General features: G+C 42.3%; 1 protein-coding gene and 1 pseudogene across 3 annotated transcripts in view; one reads left to right on the top strand and one right to left on the bottom strand.

Moving 5' to 3' along the window:
• The window catches only part of KIAA1958, a gene marked incomplete at its 5' end in the record, with an annotated part of 54,225 nt that overhangs the window by 12,040 nt on the left and 25,348 nt on the right, over nt 1–16,837 (bottom strand). For both annotated transcript variants that reach the window (XM_080940269.1, XM_080940268.1), the window contains one exon: nt 3,067–3,239. In XM_080940269.1, coding sequence (XP_080796395.1) covers nt 3,067–3,239 — 173 coding nt within the window. The remainder of the gene's footprint in view (nt 1–3,066; nt 3,240–16,837) is intronic.
• LOC308438617 (cytochrome c-like) lies at nt 7,940–8,258 on the top strand (annotated as a pseudogene). The gene has a single exon. The product of its transcript is annotated as a cytochrome c-like (transcript).

Raw genomic sequence — 16,837 nt, forward strand, 5'->3', positions numbered from 1 at the left:
TATTGTTAGATTCAGTCTTTTCACAGTGTCCCAGATTCCCTGAATTTTGTGCCAGTTTTTAAGATGTAACTGGGGGAGGATAAGGGGGAGGGTATCCTTTTCTTCTGTGTTGCCTTCAATGCCGGAGATTCTCTCTTCCATCTCATGTATGATTGATGAAGTGTTGATGCTTGCCTCTGATGTTACTGTTCTAGGTCCTGAATTTTTCACTTGCAGATTTCCCTCAGTTTGGGTTTTCTTTATTGACTCTGTTTCCATTTCAGGTCTTGAACTATTTGATTTATTCCCTTTCCCTGTTTGTTTGTGTTTGCATTGATTTCTTTAAGGGAACTGTTAATTTCTCTATAAGGAGCTCTATCATATTTTAAAGTCTATTTTAAAGTCTTTGCCTTGTACTTCAGTATGTTGTAATACTCAGGGCCTGCTGTGATAGGGAAGATTATAACTCTAGTGGCTGATATCTGGTCTTGTCTATGTGAGGTGGCTGTTTTGCTCCTTGGTTTCTGATGCCCTAAGATGGTTCTCAAGAGTATGGTGGCTGTGGGTTGTCTGGTGGAAAATCCTTCTGGGATAGATGTGGCAACCAGATTTCCAGGTAAAATCTATTTCTGTATATTGGGAGCCGACATGTAGGAATGGAGATGTCCCGGGGAAAGGGTGAGGGAATCCACAGGAGGTAGAAAAGCAGGGGTTCTATCAAGATCTGCTTAGTCCCCTGAGAATGGGGTCAAAGAGGAGGGTGGGCCACTCCTACAGAGCTGGGGCTGACACTGAAGAGAATGCAGGGCTGGAGGGAGCGGTGAAGACCTGCAGTTAGCCTACCTGCTTCCCTGCTCAGAGTGGCCTATGGGTTCCCCAGGAGTGTCTCCTGACGTTGAGGACTGGAATAAAGCAATGGAGGGTGTGAGAGAGGGGAGGTTGGGGGAGGAGATTTGTGTGATCTACTGGAGATGGGGGCAGAGAAGTAAGAGAGGCTACATGCAGCAGGTGGTCTGATGCAGACTTGGGGATGAGACTGGGGGATTGCACTTGGAAGAATAGGAGAGGTAAATATCTCCAGGTAGCCTACCTAATTTTCCACCACAAGTCACGTTCCACAGATTCTAAACTGGGAGGTAATTTTCATTTGGTTCCTGATCTGTTATAATTTCCTTTGTGGTTTCTTCTTGATCTGTAAGTCATTTAATAACTCCCCAGAATCAGGGTCTTTTTAATTAGCTATCTGTGACTAACGTACTTTAATTCTGTTATGGATAGGGACACACTAAAATGTCGATATACTAATCAGGGCTCTGTCACCAAACTTCTTTCTTGGCTGATGGGACTTCAAATACAGTCTCTCTGTCTCTGTCTGTCTGTCTGTCTGTCTGTCCTCTTTGAAACAGGGTTTCTCTGTGTGGCAAACCTGGCTGTCTTCTACTCACTCGGCAGACCAGGCCTCTGTTTCCCCAGTGCTGGGACTAAAGGTGTCCACCGGGCTGGTTTTGTTGTTGTTTGTTTGTTTTTAGAGAAAGAAGGGGAGGCAGGGAGGAAGAGGGGAGAGTGGGGAGGAAGTGAGGAGGAAGAACAAGACAGGAGGAGGGCAGGGAGAAGAGGCAGCGTAAAATTTTAGGTGGGCAGGTTTTCTTTCAGCTAGTTATGAACGTTCCCTCCTCGTCTGACTTGCAGACTTGCTAATGAAGAACTGGTTTTGCCCAGTTTCTTCTTTTCTGGATCAATTCACTACTTATTATTTTTTCTTGTTTCTGTTTTGTTTAGAAAGTCAATGAGACTCCATAGGAAGATTTAAAGCACCCACATATTTACCCAGTACCCTTCTCCCTGGTACTTCCCTCCCCTTTGTGATGGACCACATTCCATCACAAAGAGATGGCAGCCTCTCCCTTTTGGATGGAGGCCAAATGTTTCTCCTTGTATGGATCTGCTGCTGCTGAATTCTCTCATCTCTGAATGTCTCAAAAGTCATCACTGCCTCTTCTGAAAAGTCTTTTCACTGTGGATACTGAAATTACTTTCCTTTCAACAATGAAGACATTTGTTCCAATATCCTTTCAGCTGCTTGGTTTCTAATGAGTCTTTCACCCTCACTTTTGACTCTGTAGGCAATCTCTCCTTTTGTTCTGGCTGTTCTTAAGTGTCATTTCATTGCCTGGTAAGAACGTGGCCATGATACATTTGCACAGCTTCTCCTATTTACTTATTTATTTCAATTCTGTGTCTCTGGAGGGACAGAGTTCTATGAGTGCAGCTGTCTGCAAACCCAGAGGAGAGCACTGATCTTGGAACTGGAGTTACAGTTACAAGTGAGCTACCCAATTATGTGTGCTGGAATTTGAACTCAGGTCCTTTGCAATTGCAATGATTGCTCTTAACCACTGAGCCGTCTCTAAGCCCTCTATGCCTTGCATATTTTTTTTTTTTTTTGATTTGTTTTTGAAAGTCCTTTATGCCTGACCTGAGAAACGTACAGCTCTCCCAATCGGATCCTGCAGCATGGAAAACCAAGAGACTTCAGCAATTCCCAGTGTTTACAAGATCCTGAGCTTGGTGGTGGGTGGTGGTGCTGCGCACCTTTAATCTCAACTCTTGGGGGGCAGGGAGTCAGGCAGATCTCTGTGACTTTAAGGCCAGCCTGGTCTACAGAGTGAGTTCCAGGACAGCCAGGGCTGCACAGAGAAACCCTGTCTCAAAAAACCCAAAACGAACCAAACCAAACCCAAGACCCTGAGCTTGTTACTTGAAAGTCCTCGATGTCTGGTGCTTCGGTCTTGCAGGACCGAAGCAGGCTTTGCCTCTCCATTCTTTCTCACACCATCTCACACCACCCGCCTGCCTTCTAATTCTACCAACTCCTACCTCTTCCTGGAAACACAGCTGGAATTATTCTCCTGAATCTTGACAGACATTCATTAGAACTCTCTAAATTCTACTTGGTTCTGTGGATAATTTCCTTTGCATTTCATGTTCTTTCACCTCGGTTCCCCACAGCAGTTAGCACGGTGGCTGGCACCCGGAAGCCCAGTGCAGACAGCCAAGAAAGAATGAGCAAACTCACGCGTCCCTTACCTTGGTGATGTCCGTGTGGTCTTTGAGCCCGTTGGTCATGCACCAGTAGCGCCACACATTTAGGGCGTACCTCGTGGCTTTGGTGGTGTTTGGGCTCACTGCACTGGTACACAGACCACTCAAGTCATCATTAATATTAAATACAGGAAATTTGTTGAGCTTAGTAGAATAAGCTAGAAATAAAAACAATAGAGATATTAATGTGCCATCCCCGTCTTTAGTGAGTTTCATCCTGGGATGATGTTAAGTAACAAAGAACTCCATACAGACAGTAAAGAAGTGAAATTCCTAGCCATGTCTAGTGGTGGGGCACACCTCTAATTCCAGCACTCAGAAGGCAGGCAGATCTCTATGCCCACAAGGCCAGCCTGGTCTACATAGTGAATTCCGGACAGCCAGGGCTACACAGTGAGATCCCGTCTCCAAAAACTATTTACATGTACGAGAACCTATGCCTTGTATCTAACACTGATCATTTTGCCATGGGCACTGGCTAACACACTTCCCAACTATTCAATAATAGGATGGAATTAATACTAGAAAATTCTAAACTTATCACCAGAAAAAAAATTTAGCATTTTACCAACAGTAGCAAAAGATGAGAAGAAAGGAAGTAGTTAGGGGAGATTTTAAAAAAGATGGAAGACTGAAGGAACCTTCAGTGCATAAAGAACGCTCGTCCTTTGTTAACAGGTTACCTGGGGCCCTCAGGAGCAGACTTGAACTAAGTGGAGCTGGCATATCGCTCTCAATCTCTTCCTCCAAGTAACGCCCACGCACATGGGCACGCATGGGAGAACAGACTGACGGAAGCCGTGATTACACAAATCACTGACCAGTTCCAAATCCGAGTACAAGGTGAAATGGGAGCAGTGTTAAGAAATGGAGGGGTAAGCTCACCTCCAGATGAGAAGGAAGACAGTTTAAATTGTCAAAAAACAGATAAAACAAAAACAAACAAACAAACAAACAAACAAACAAAAAACCAAATCCGCAACCACTAGCTGGCCTTTCCTTACCATCCTAGAGCATGATAAAACCAAGCGTCCCTCTGAGAAATGTATATTCAGTGCAGTCTTCGAGCTGGTTCACTCTACCTGACCCACCTTGGTTTCCATGGCTCCCATGGAGTATCTCCTCTGTACCAAACTCCCAGCATCCCGGGGACCCAGAATCCTCTTGCACTCAGGGGCATCACACGTGCACACATGCATGTTCTCGTCTGTGTGTGTGTGACAAATCAACACTCTTAAAACTTATTTAGTGTGTATGGGTGTTTGTCTGCATGTATGTCTGTGTACCACATGAATGCCGAGTGTCCACAGAGGCCAGAAGAGCCCACTGGATTCCTTGGCGCTGGAGTTACAGAGGGTTGTGAGCTACATGGGTGCTGGGAACTGAACCTAGGTCCTCCAGAAGAGTAGCCAGTGCCCCTAACCACTGAGCCATCTCTCCAGCCTCTCAACACACTACGATTTCAACCCTTTTTCTAGAAGCTGTCTGCACATGAGAACCTCCCTTTCCCATGTTTCCACATCTGCCTTCTCTTTTCTCAGCTGTGTGCTCTAACAGTGATGGTCTGTATTCTCCTCAAAAACCTGACGTCACTTTTGACAATGCGATCCTGCCCACAACCATAGAACACACAAACTGCTTTATGTCCAGGTGCCGAGAGGAACAAGCAACGCTGAGGATGTAAGAGTGCTGTCTGAAGTATCACGGGGCTAAGTTTCTCTCACCACTTCCAAAATTTGCACAACTTTTCTGACATTAATAAGATAAAAATCAATGGAAGCCTACTATGTGGTGATTTTTTTTAAAGATTTATTTATTTTATGTATGTGAGTACACTGTTGCTGTCTTCAGACACACCAGAAGAGGGCATTGGATCCCATTACAGATGGTTGTGAGCCACCATGTGGTTGCTGGGATTTGAACTCAGGACCTCTGGAAGAGCAGTCAATGCTCTTAACCACTGAGCCATCTCTCCAGCCCCTATGTGGTGATTTTTAAAGCTGGTGTATAATCTGTGAACAAGTACATGATACCTGTTCACAGACAAGGGAAACAGCACCAGACATCTCGGTAGCTTCATACACTCACCAGATGGATACCACAGAGTCATCAATGTGCAAGAAGTGTGCTGTTGAAGCCATGAGCTAGACACTGGTAGATCCAGGCTACCAAACTCAAGTTTGATGGCACACACTGGTCATGACAGCAATGGTACCAGGTACCGTAGGGACACAATCTCAGTAAGAATAATTTAGTAAGGATAACAGTCACCATCTGGGTGTTGGGAACTGAACCTGGGTCCTTTGAAAGATCAGCAAGTGCTCCGAACATACTGAGCCTTCTCTCAAGCCCTATGAAGGGAAACCTATTTATGAGAACTTCAGCCACTTGCTACTGCCGGCTGAAATCCACTAGGACAGCCTTGTGTTCAATATTACCTATAGAAGTGGGTTCTGTCCAAATGCATCAAATGGAAACCGTCAAAATAACTGAATTTCTACCAGTGACTGGTAACCTAGACTTGAATCTGAACATGTGAGAACACAAATAAAACTGATGTTTGCCAAGATACACAAGCACAACAGAGGTCCCACACGCCTACCGATCCCCAAAAGACAGTGAAAGCACAAAACGGGAAAAACCCTGACAAATGTGTCGGTGGATAACTGGGAACACAGAGCAACTTTATACAAAGATGAGGCATGGGAAGAAAAGGGAACACATTCAATATTACATACAGATATGTAAGCACCATATATACACAAATGACAAATACTATCTTCTTTCTGAGAACAGACAGAATTCACGGGGCAAGAAGGTTTGTCAAACTGCATGAGGAGGATAGTATAGCATGCCCCAGACCTGGGACGCAGCTACTGTGTGCCACAGAGAAATTGATAACATTAGCTGTGTAGACCCGAAAAGAAACACTACCAACTATTCCCAGAAGGAAACACAGAACTACACCAAGAGAAGTTGAAAGAAGGGAACAAAACCAGAAAGCGGAGGAACAGCAAATCTACAGTAAGGAAGAAATGCCAAGATAAACTTGGAAAGACAAGATTTCAAATACTAGCAAGGGAAAGTGGAGAAAGTCAGTTTCACACCAGAAATGAAAATTATCACTAGAGCTTACAAAGAGAAGAAAAATCATGGACAACATGAGGCCAGTAGACCTAAAACTTGAGTAGAAAGCACAAATGCCAAGAAGACACAAATTGCTTAAACATCAAGAAAAATGTATGAAGTCAGAACAGTCTTCCACAGCTTACAGAAAGTGGATCTATCGTAAAATACTCTGAAAGCAATATTAGGTTTAGATGGATTTTACTAGTAAATTATCTCACCTTTAGGGAACAAAATGGTATAACTATTCTTTTTCTTTCCTTTCTTGGTTTCTTTCCTTCCACCTGACGTCTTCTGTAAGATTTATTGTTAGTTTTAATCATGTGTATGTTTGTGGTCAAGTACAGGGCAAACAGACAGCAGAAGAGGGTGTCAGAGCCCCAAGAACTGGAGTTGTGGGAAGTTGTCAGTCAGCTGATATAGGTGCTAAAAACCACATTCAGGTCCCCTGTAAGAGTAGAGAGTGCTCTTAACCACAGAGCAATTCCTACGACTACTTTATAAGACGGCGTGTGTACCTTTCCCATAAAAGCAGAACAAATACAGAACAACTCAGCTATTAAGCAGACACAACATGTCTCTAAAACAGTATGAGGGGTTTAGAGGTGGGTCAGTAACTAAGTTTTTGTAATGAGTACAGAATTCAATTCCTAGTGCCCACATGGTCACTCAACCTGGAACTCTAGTCCCAGGACATCTGACAACCTCTTCTAGCCTCCCTGGGAAGCAAACATGGATGTGATACACATGTAATCTATGCAGATAAAACACTCAAACACACAATAAATAAACAGATTGATAGATTAAAGTGCTTTAAAAAATGAGAAAACTGAATTGCTATTTCATACTATGAACAAGAACAATACAACAATTCCAAATGAATTGAAATGTAACCCATACAGTGAGTTCAAGGCCAGTCTGGTACATGAGGCCTTGTCTCAAAACACAACAACACCTTAAGATATCAGCTCTATGACTCTGGAGTAGCCAGACATTTGTAAACAGTGCATCAAAAGTATAAGTGAAAGAATGAAAAACTGGATTCAATAACAGTTAAGAACAAATACTAAAAACAAAACAAAACAAGAGGTAGGAAAGGCAAGGCACATAATGGCAAAAGCCACGAGTTTCTCTGTGTTTCTCTGACCAGTCAATGAGAAAGCAGACAGTTCAATCAGAGATGGGCAAACCTTGGGGCTGGAGAGAAGAATCATCCGTACACACATGTATCAACAGGCACGTATGAATGTTTAAGAAAATCTAACAGCATAACAGCTCCAAACTGAAGACCGTCCTCTGCCCATAAAACACAAACTGCATAGAGTTTACAAAACACGTAACAATGCATTCTCACGGAGCGATGGTTAGCGAGCAACTTCTGGAATAAGCCATGTAAAAGCATGAATGAATCCCACAGGCATGACACTAAGAAAGTAAGCCGAGGGCCATTTGGCAGGAGCCTTGCTGATCACGCCAGGAAGAGCCAAGAGACCTCCAGGTTCAGGTTCTTACTCCTCTGAGTGGGGGCTGTGAAAAGGTTTGCTTCAGAAAAAAAAAATTAATGATCTGTGTGCTTTTCTGTGTAATTTAATAAGAAACAATTCAAGAACAAGTGTGGTTGCACTGACACCGGAACATAGGCGTGGGCCGGCGTGTCCTTGGGTTAGAGAGCGGGACATCTGGCTAAGAGTCTGAATGACTGTGGTGTTGACCAGCCCGGAGCGAATTTAAAATGAGTGATGTTGAGAAAGGCAGGAGGGGTTTTGTTCAGAATGTGTGTCCAGTGCCACACTGTGGAAAAGGGAGGCAACCGTAAGACTGGACCAAATCTCCACGGTCTGTTTGGGCGGAAGACAGGTCAGGCTATTGGAGTCTCTTAGACAGATGCCAACAAGAGCAAAGGCATCACCTGGAGAGAGGATACCCTGATGGAGTATTTGGAGAATCCCCAAAAGTACATCCCCGGAACAAAAATTATCTTCGCTGGAATTAAGAAGAAGAGAGAAAGAGCAGACCTAATAGCTTATCTTAAAAAGGCCACTAATGAGTAATTTCACTGCCTTATTTATTACAAAACAAATGTCTTGTGGCTTTTAATGTGTACCATAATTTATTTCATACACCAAATTCAGATCATGAATGGCTAACAATGTTTTTGTTGGACAGTTCTGATTTAAGTAAAAGTGACTTGTGGTAATATGGAAAAAAAAAACAAAGAAAACAATCCAAAACTCCTTAAAATTAAAAATACTTTCTAGAAGGCACTGGAGAGATGGTTAAGAGCACTGACAGCTAGCTCTTCCAGAGGTCCTGAGTTCAATTCCCAGCAACCACACAGTGGCTCACAACCATCTATGGGATCTGATGCCCTCTTCTGGTGTGTGGACCAGGAGGAAGTCTTATCTGTGTGGCTGTATCCAAGAGTCTCAGCCCAGTATCCTCTCTACCACTAGCTGCTCCTTGTTTGCAATGACGTTGATTGCTGTCCCAGTCATAGAGCTCTAGAATGCGCTAAATAAAGCCAATGCTGGTTTCACTTCCATTTAAAATCAAGTTGACTCTCCGTATTTGCCATTCTCAATATTTACTTTCAAACTTATCTTTTCACTAACATTTCACATACATTAACCATTTTAGCCAAACAAAATCACTTTTAAACTTTAAAAATAGAAACAACTTAAAGACTTGTACCTGAGTCAACTTGAGTTCTAATGTTCTTTCCCTATAAGCAAAATAAGGTTCATCATAAATATACAAATTGCAAACTTCTTCAAAGATGGGCCTCTTGTTTCTTGAAGTACTACGAAAACAGTCATAACCTTAGTTAGACCATCCACATTGCTGTCACAACAATCTACCCATCTCTATTTGGAATTTTCAGCTGAGAACAATGAATTATTTAGATATGCAATAGGCTTACATTTTAGCAAAGTAGTTGTGAGTATTCATTCTATTTTCAGGTATTTTTCTTAAAGATTTATTCTTAATTGTGTGTGTATGTGCCTGTGTATTTCTGAGTGCACACTCACAAGTGTCCTCTGAAGCTAGATCCCCTAGAACTAAGTTATGAGCTTTTAGACACGGATGCTTGGACCTGACCTTAGGTCCTCTTGAAGAATATGTTCTTAATTATTGAGTATCTCCCTAGCTCCCATCACCATTGTTGTCCTCAAATAATTTTAGTGACCTAACTGAGATGCCCAGGATTAAGTGCCAAGGAACCATTTCTACTTTGTTTAAAGAGCAATGTAACACATGATGCATGTAGTGAACAACACACGGAGAATCCTATCTGAGGAAAAACATTTGTTTTCTAAAAATAAGGAAACCTAGGACCTGACACACACCTTTCTTTTGTTCTTTTGAGACAGGGTTTCTTAGTATAACAGCCCTGGTTGTCCTGGACTCATCTTGTAGACCAGGATGGCCTCAAATTCAGAGATCCACCTGCCTCTGTATCCTGAGTGCTGGAATCATAGGTGTGTGTTACAATGTCCAGCTTTACAGTATATACATACACACACACACACATATATGTATATAAATGTGCATCAGGGTTTGATTAATTTTTATTTATATGACTACACTGTAGCTGTCTTCAGACACACTAGAAGGCACCAGATCTCATTACAGATCTGTAACCATTTGTATCTAATAATTCACCAGTGAGCAGCCATGTGGTTGCTGGGAATTGAACTCAGGACCTCTGGAAGAACAGCCAGTGCTCTTAACTGCTGAGCCATCTCTTCAGCCCTGTGTATCAGGGTTTTACTGCATGTATGTCTGTGTACCACGTATGTCCTGATGCACCAGAAGGAGTGTCAGATCCCCTGGGACTGGAGCTAACGGCAGTTGTGAACTACTATGTGGGTGCTGGGAAACAAACCCAGGTCCCCCAGAAGCATGTGCTAATAACTTCTGAACCATCTCTAATCTGCAATAATGTATTTAGATCTGTACGACTTTTATGTATTTAAAAAGCATGTGTGCACACATACACACAGTGGCCAGGCGACTGAGCTAAAATGTTGATTGAACCCTTGGCTCATTCAGAGATCCTGTCTCAAAAGTTAAGTGGTGAAGCAACTGACAAGAACTTGACGTTCACCATTAGCCTACACACACACACACACACACACACACACACACACACATGCACGCACGTACATATCCCCTCCACAGTAAATACATAAATTAACAAATAAATGGTTAAATATCTGCTGTGGAGTATTCTGTTCCATAAATTGGCCTGGAGCTACAGAAAGCCCATGAATAAACCAGCTCCAGAGCCATTACCTGTTTTATTACCTGTTTTGTAAATAGCTGTGTACATAAATGCTTCCTCTTTCAGGGACGTCCCCTTCATGGTTAGATACATGTGTATGGAGTATCCAACCATGGCTTTGTACATAGTGACAACATCCCAGGGTCACTGCAGTATACCAGGACAACTATTTGACCTTTTTTTTTCAAATTTCAACCTGCATTTTAAGTTGGTAAAGTTACAAAACCAGCTACTTTGCAGAAAATAATTTATTAAGTGAAAACTGGTTGTCATGCCCACATAAAGAAAAGACAGTGTGACTGAACAGGCCCGCACGGGAGACACCATCAGCACGCACTGGCCGAATTTATTGGATTGCTCATTTCCATCTGTACCAGCAAATATAAAAAGCCAACAGAAAATCTCGCTCCATTAGAGGCAGACGTTATACAGACGACGGATCGACCACTGGGACACAAAGCTCGAGTTTTATTTAAAGCACAAGTACACAGACAGTAATGAAGCCAATGGTGAGCTGAGAAAGACGGAACATCTTAGTGTCAAAGGTCAGTGAGCAGCGAAGTAAATGTGAGAGAAGCACCATACATACCCTTAGTGACAAAAGTTCTACATTATCACAAACACCAACAGGCAGAGGATCACCTGACATCTGACACATTAACACAAGTTTCTTCCACTTGGACTCACCCTTCTCTGCTTCCTGTCACAAGTTATAAGTGTAGCAGCGTAAAGAAACGTTTAAATATGACTTCAGTGACAGAGACACACGTTTTCCCCACATGAATCATACAAAAGCCAGGGGCTACGAAACACACAAAAAGATGCCAATCGACCGTCTTGGGCAAGTCACACACTCCGAAAGCACAGCCCAGCCCTGTGTGCTTTCATGACATTCCCTAAGTCCTCTGTGACGGAAGAAAAGGAGCTATAAACCTGTCCACAGTCTAGCCAGAGCAGAGGACCTCACGGAGCTGACTGCAGCCTCCCTCCATCCCACTAAGGCATGAGAGTCTTCTTTATAATGCACATTTGCATCACATACTGATCCTGGTAAATTTAAAGATGGCCACCCATCAGGTTTCCTCAGCAGCCTTCAGGTCTGTGGGGTTTTGGTGAAATGTTTATATGACCACACAGGAGAGGGAGACGACCCCTTAGCACAAGGCTGATGTAGCAACTCTACGTCCAACTTTAGCAACAAACATGCTTACAGTCATGGGGAAATGAAAACAATAAATTAAAAACGGATCAAGTATCTACACTGTTTATTCAAAAACTACTCTAGACATAAGGGCCTTAGGTTAGAGAGATGTTCAAAACAGAAGACCTGAGGGTAAAAAAAACCACGAAGAACTCAGTTTCTTTTCATCGCTTTGTCACCTCACGGAGAGGTGAACATTCAAAGCGCATTCTGGCAGGCATGCTCGGTTAAATCTTTTTCTCTAAGCCAGTGGCTCTCAGCCTTCCCAATGCTGTGACCCTTTAATACGGTTCCTCACATTATTTGACACCCCCAACCACAGAATTATCTTTATTGCTACTTCCTAAGTGTAATTTTGCTACTGTTATGAACTGCAGTATAAATATCTGATAGGCAGGATATCTGACATGTGACCCCCGAAGGGTCACAAACCACAGGGTGGGAACTGAGGCTCTAAGCAAAGACTTGGCAGGAGCCCTGATGAAGTAGCTTTAATAATCCTAGAATTAAATCGGTAGCTCTAGACCCAATGTGTCCAAACATAGCACTGGCTGTCACTATGCCACTGACAGTCACACAAAAAGCCTCTCTGTAACTAAGGAGATAATTCCCTCATGAAAGCAATCTTGTAATTATTACCTATTGAACTGACAGGGGACCCTGTGGTAAGGGAGGGGTTTTGGCATGTTGGCGTAAAAAGGCTCCTCCAGAGGCAGCTGTCTTTGCTTACTATTGTATGATAGCCTAACCTCTGCTGTGAGAGAATAAGAATGTAATATCCCCCTCCCCCTGCAAGTACAGTAGGCGGAGTTAATCTGTTAAAGCAGCATTCTTCCTGTCTTTACTGTCTTTAGTGTGTGTGTGTGTGTGTTACCACCTAGGCAAAGGGAAGCAGTGGGGACTGAATAGACAGACAGGTAAAAAGGCCATGAAACACCTCACAGCCCAAGTAAGTGCTCAACACAAAAGCTGACATTAGGAACTTTAAGGTATACATCAAATTCCTCTTTAGATTCATTTTTAAAATTATCTTTAGTTGTACGTAAGTATGTGCAGAGATTTTGGCCTGGAGCTAGAATTACATATACCTGATGTGTTAACTGGGAACCCAACTCCGGTCCTCTGGAAGAACAGGATGTGCTCTTAACCACTGAGCCATCTCTCCAGCCCCTAAATTGCTAGTTACTCTTATAGATGCAATTCTAGCAGTGAACCACGCTGACACCTAAGATGATGTATACACCTTGCAGGCTTCTGCTACTACACTATTCAACCTAAAAATAAGGCTGTGCTGCCCCCAGTCTTCCACCAGACTTTCCCAGTAAAAACACTCAGGTTTAAAAGAAGAAAATTCTCAGGGACAGAATCCTTAAAAGCAAAACGAAACAGAATTGTTGTTTTCTTTCTTTCTTTTTTTTTTTTATTTGCAGGTGGGTGGCAGGAAAGCCCCGCCCCCTCTCTGGAATGGAAGGACACACATGAGACTGTGGTTTGGCACTGCATGACAACCACATTTCCTTCCGAAGAAGCCACTAAATGCTGGCTCAAAATACTGGACTTAGTAAGACTTTCTCAAGTCACACACAACACACACGCATGGGTAGCACAGCCTAACTCTAGAGCACAGTGATAGCAGCGATGGTGAACAACCCCACAACAACGTCATAAACACCGAACGAGCACCTAGAACAACATGCAAAGTTTTGGAGTCACTCAGTTGTCACACAATGCATAGAAAGTGTAATGGTTTTTGGCGAGTTCTTTTTCTTTTTGTAACAAATGCTTTATAAAGAAAAGTTTTTAAAATTATAAATGCTATTTTAAAAGTCGTACCATATGGATTATAGGTATAAAAGTTCAGTTAGATAAAGTTAATCTGCCTGGGCTAATACTAGATATGGATACCCAGTATAAATACTCAATTATAAATTAATAGTAAAGTATTCTAAGGTATATGATTTATAAAATGTTGGAACACAGAAAAGCAATTTTACAGATCTATAAAAACTGTAAGCACAGTAATTGTTAGGATTCTAGATCATGATGCCTTCCTAACTCTACCTACCACAGACGAGAAAACTAGGCCAAAGCATCCTTAGAGCTCCTATTGACACAAATGCAGAATGGTAGAAATGCTAATTCGAGTGTCAAACCAGGACAGATGGTCTGTAAAAAGACCAGTAATTAAACTGTTCTTCTAAAAAATCCTAAATTTTGCTATTGTCTCCACTGATCCTGATAAGTTTTTAAATTATGTCTGGGAATTTTCTTATGTTTGAATTTCTTTTCAGAAGAAAAGTCAACATAATACATTCCTGCTCTTTGCGTTTCTAACCTCCCTGCTATAGACTTGGATCATCAGCCACCATTTCCCCTTCATTATCACCAAACAAATTCACTTTAGGAAATCTTAATTATGTTGATGAAAATGTAATCTTTTTGACTGAAGGTCTGTCTCAAACAGTCAGATTGCACAAATTATGTCTCATATCAATAATACGGATATCATACAGTTTGATCTTCAGAGAATGCCAATGAACAGGTCTACAAATGGAACCCAATACTTAAAAGATGCAGGTAACCTGCCTCTTCATGTCCAACTGAAAACTAAATGTGATCGGGACAAACTGGGTGAAACTGATTAAGAACCAATTATACGAGAGGTTATTCACATACATTCAACCCCGTACAGTGAAAAGTTAAGTTTCACATCCAAACAGCCCATAAAAAAATGTACGGGCTGATTCTGGCACACCTTTGAGTACTCCAGAGGCAGAGGCAGTCAAATCTCTGTGAGTTCAAAGCCAACCTAGACTACACAGGGGGTTCCAGCTCGCCAAACTACACAGTGAGATTCAGTCTTTAAAAAACAAGGAAAAAAAAAAAAACATGAGTTTAAAATACAGTTTGGAAAAGAGAAAAAACCACTTTATTTGGGGTTAATGTCCATATGGGTGGCAAGGTGGTAATTCTCTAAATTCTATCAAGTGTTATATATGGGCAGGGAGTCTGAGTGCCCAGCCCGATGGCTCTAGTCCCAACAAGATGCTAAGACTCAGGCACGGATCTCATCTCTCCAGGGCGCTGTTTCACTGATTAAAAACATCTGAAGTGTCTCTAACAGAGGAAACACGGACCCAATTGGGACAGCTTCTCAAAGGAAGAGAGGCCTAAGGAACCGACTGTCTTCAGTGTGTGAGTGTGTGTGTGTGTGTGTGTGTGTGTGTGTGTGTGTGTTCTGAGGTACCTAGGGAGTGTAATGAGAGTATTCACGTGCATATGTTATCACCTATGCAAGAGGGTTTCCTAGTCTAAATCTTGGCAATCACTGGGCGGCTTCTTAGGTTTTTCTAGATCACAATTCAACAAAGACAATGGTTTTATTAACAAGACCTAACTAATACTGATTCTAACTCATCATGATTTGCACAAAACCTCAACTCAGTATATTGAAATGGCGTATTTTTAAGAAACCACAATCTTCAATACCAAACAGGATCTTTCACTCAATTCTAGCAAACACTGCTGGTCAATTTTTAAGTTATACTGGGCCTTGGGAGATACATCTTCCTTTTCTCTGCTCAGAACAGTAAAGTCCAGAGTTGTGGGTAATTAAAGACCCCTTTATCTGTTATCAGTAGGAACCCAGCAGTGAGGAAGCCCAGCATCTGCAGTGTGTGAGTTCTCAGACCTGTCTGATGGTAAGAATTAAAGTTTTCAAGGCAGCCCCGCTCTCTGCCTTAGGAAATGACAGCATAGCCTACATGTGGGGCCTCTTCTCAAAGAACCTGTCTTACACCAGGGAGTTTATCTTCAGCTTGTTACTCCAGAAAGCCTACTGCAGAATTATCAGGAGTGCAAGCAGCCACTCCTGGAGCAGCGGGACTTGGGATCCAGGCGCACTTCACGGATAGCCGCTTTTACCTGCTCGCTCCGTGACCGGACAACCTATCAGATTTTCTCCTTCCTGAAGAGGGACAATCACTTAAAATAATTACTAATAAAGACAACTAGAAGCACCCGCTATAGGGGAACACCTATATGTATGTTCTAACAAAGGACCGACACCACGGGTCCTTTCACTCCTGTGTGCACCTGTGTGAACACGGGAACCACTGCACTAATGGCTTCACCGTATCACTGATTTTATGAGACGCTCTAAGGAAAAGCCTTCATAGAAAACTGAAAGTGGGTTACTCTGCAGCAAACTGCGAAGACAAGACAGAATGGGACCAGCATAGAGGCTGGGGGGGGGGGGGGCGCTAGGCTCTCAAAAATGAAACTTTCATTACATCTTTACATTTTCTTTGAGAACAGAATTTTATTCATCTTTACAGACTTCCCACCAACTAAATACTCAATAAATACTTGCCTATGTGGCCATAAATTTTCATAGCAATAAATTCATTGAAATCACAGCTCTGGGCGTTGGTCAGTGCCAGAGTTTCCATAAGTATGAATTTAACGAAAACACGAGGACTTAGCCTACGCCAGAAAGGATGCAGGCCATCTGTCATAGACAAGGTGCCACTTTAGGGACACACTGTATAGTTGCTGTAATCCCAGCACTCATGTAGAGGGATGCAGATTAGGACTTTAAAGCTACTTCAGCCTGTGTGGTGAAACCCTACTAAACACAACAAAAACTTAAGAGAAAATGAATTAACGGGGAACATTTAAGGTCGTTAAAATTATGAAATAATATTTAATAGCTGACGTATATTATGTATGAAACATTCCACATTAGCCCTAATAACCACAATAAATGTTGGCATGTGGCTGTGCCAGAGTGGAATAATTTTTGTCGGTTAAAATCCCAAATAATAAAAACTGCTTCCAACAGTGATATGTCCCCAGAATTTTTAGATAAAAACACAGAATTCAGAGGTAGTCACAGACTCTTATAATTTAATTAAAGAAGTTCTAAACTGGCTATGCTTCTTCTATAAGCCATGTTTCAAAAGGCTGTTGTAATCTAAATATCACAGTGTTCCTATCTGTTAGTTTTCACAGAAAATCATAAACAAACAATTCACAATACCAATGTAATATTGTCTGGATGAAAACGTAGCAGAGTAAGCAGGACAGGTCTGCAGTCGGTCCTCAGACGGTTCTCTCAGGACAGCTGAGAGGACTTCCTTCTC

Source organism: Micromys minutus (genome assembly GCF_963924665.1).
Source record: "Micromys minutus genome assembly, chromosome: 28".
Classification (NCBI taxonomy): domain Eukaryota; kingdom Metazoa; phylum Chordata; class Mammalia; order Rodentia; family Muridae; genus Micromys; species Micromys minutus.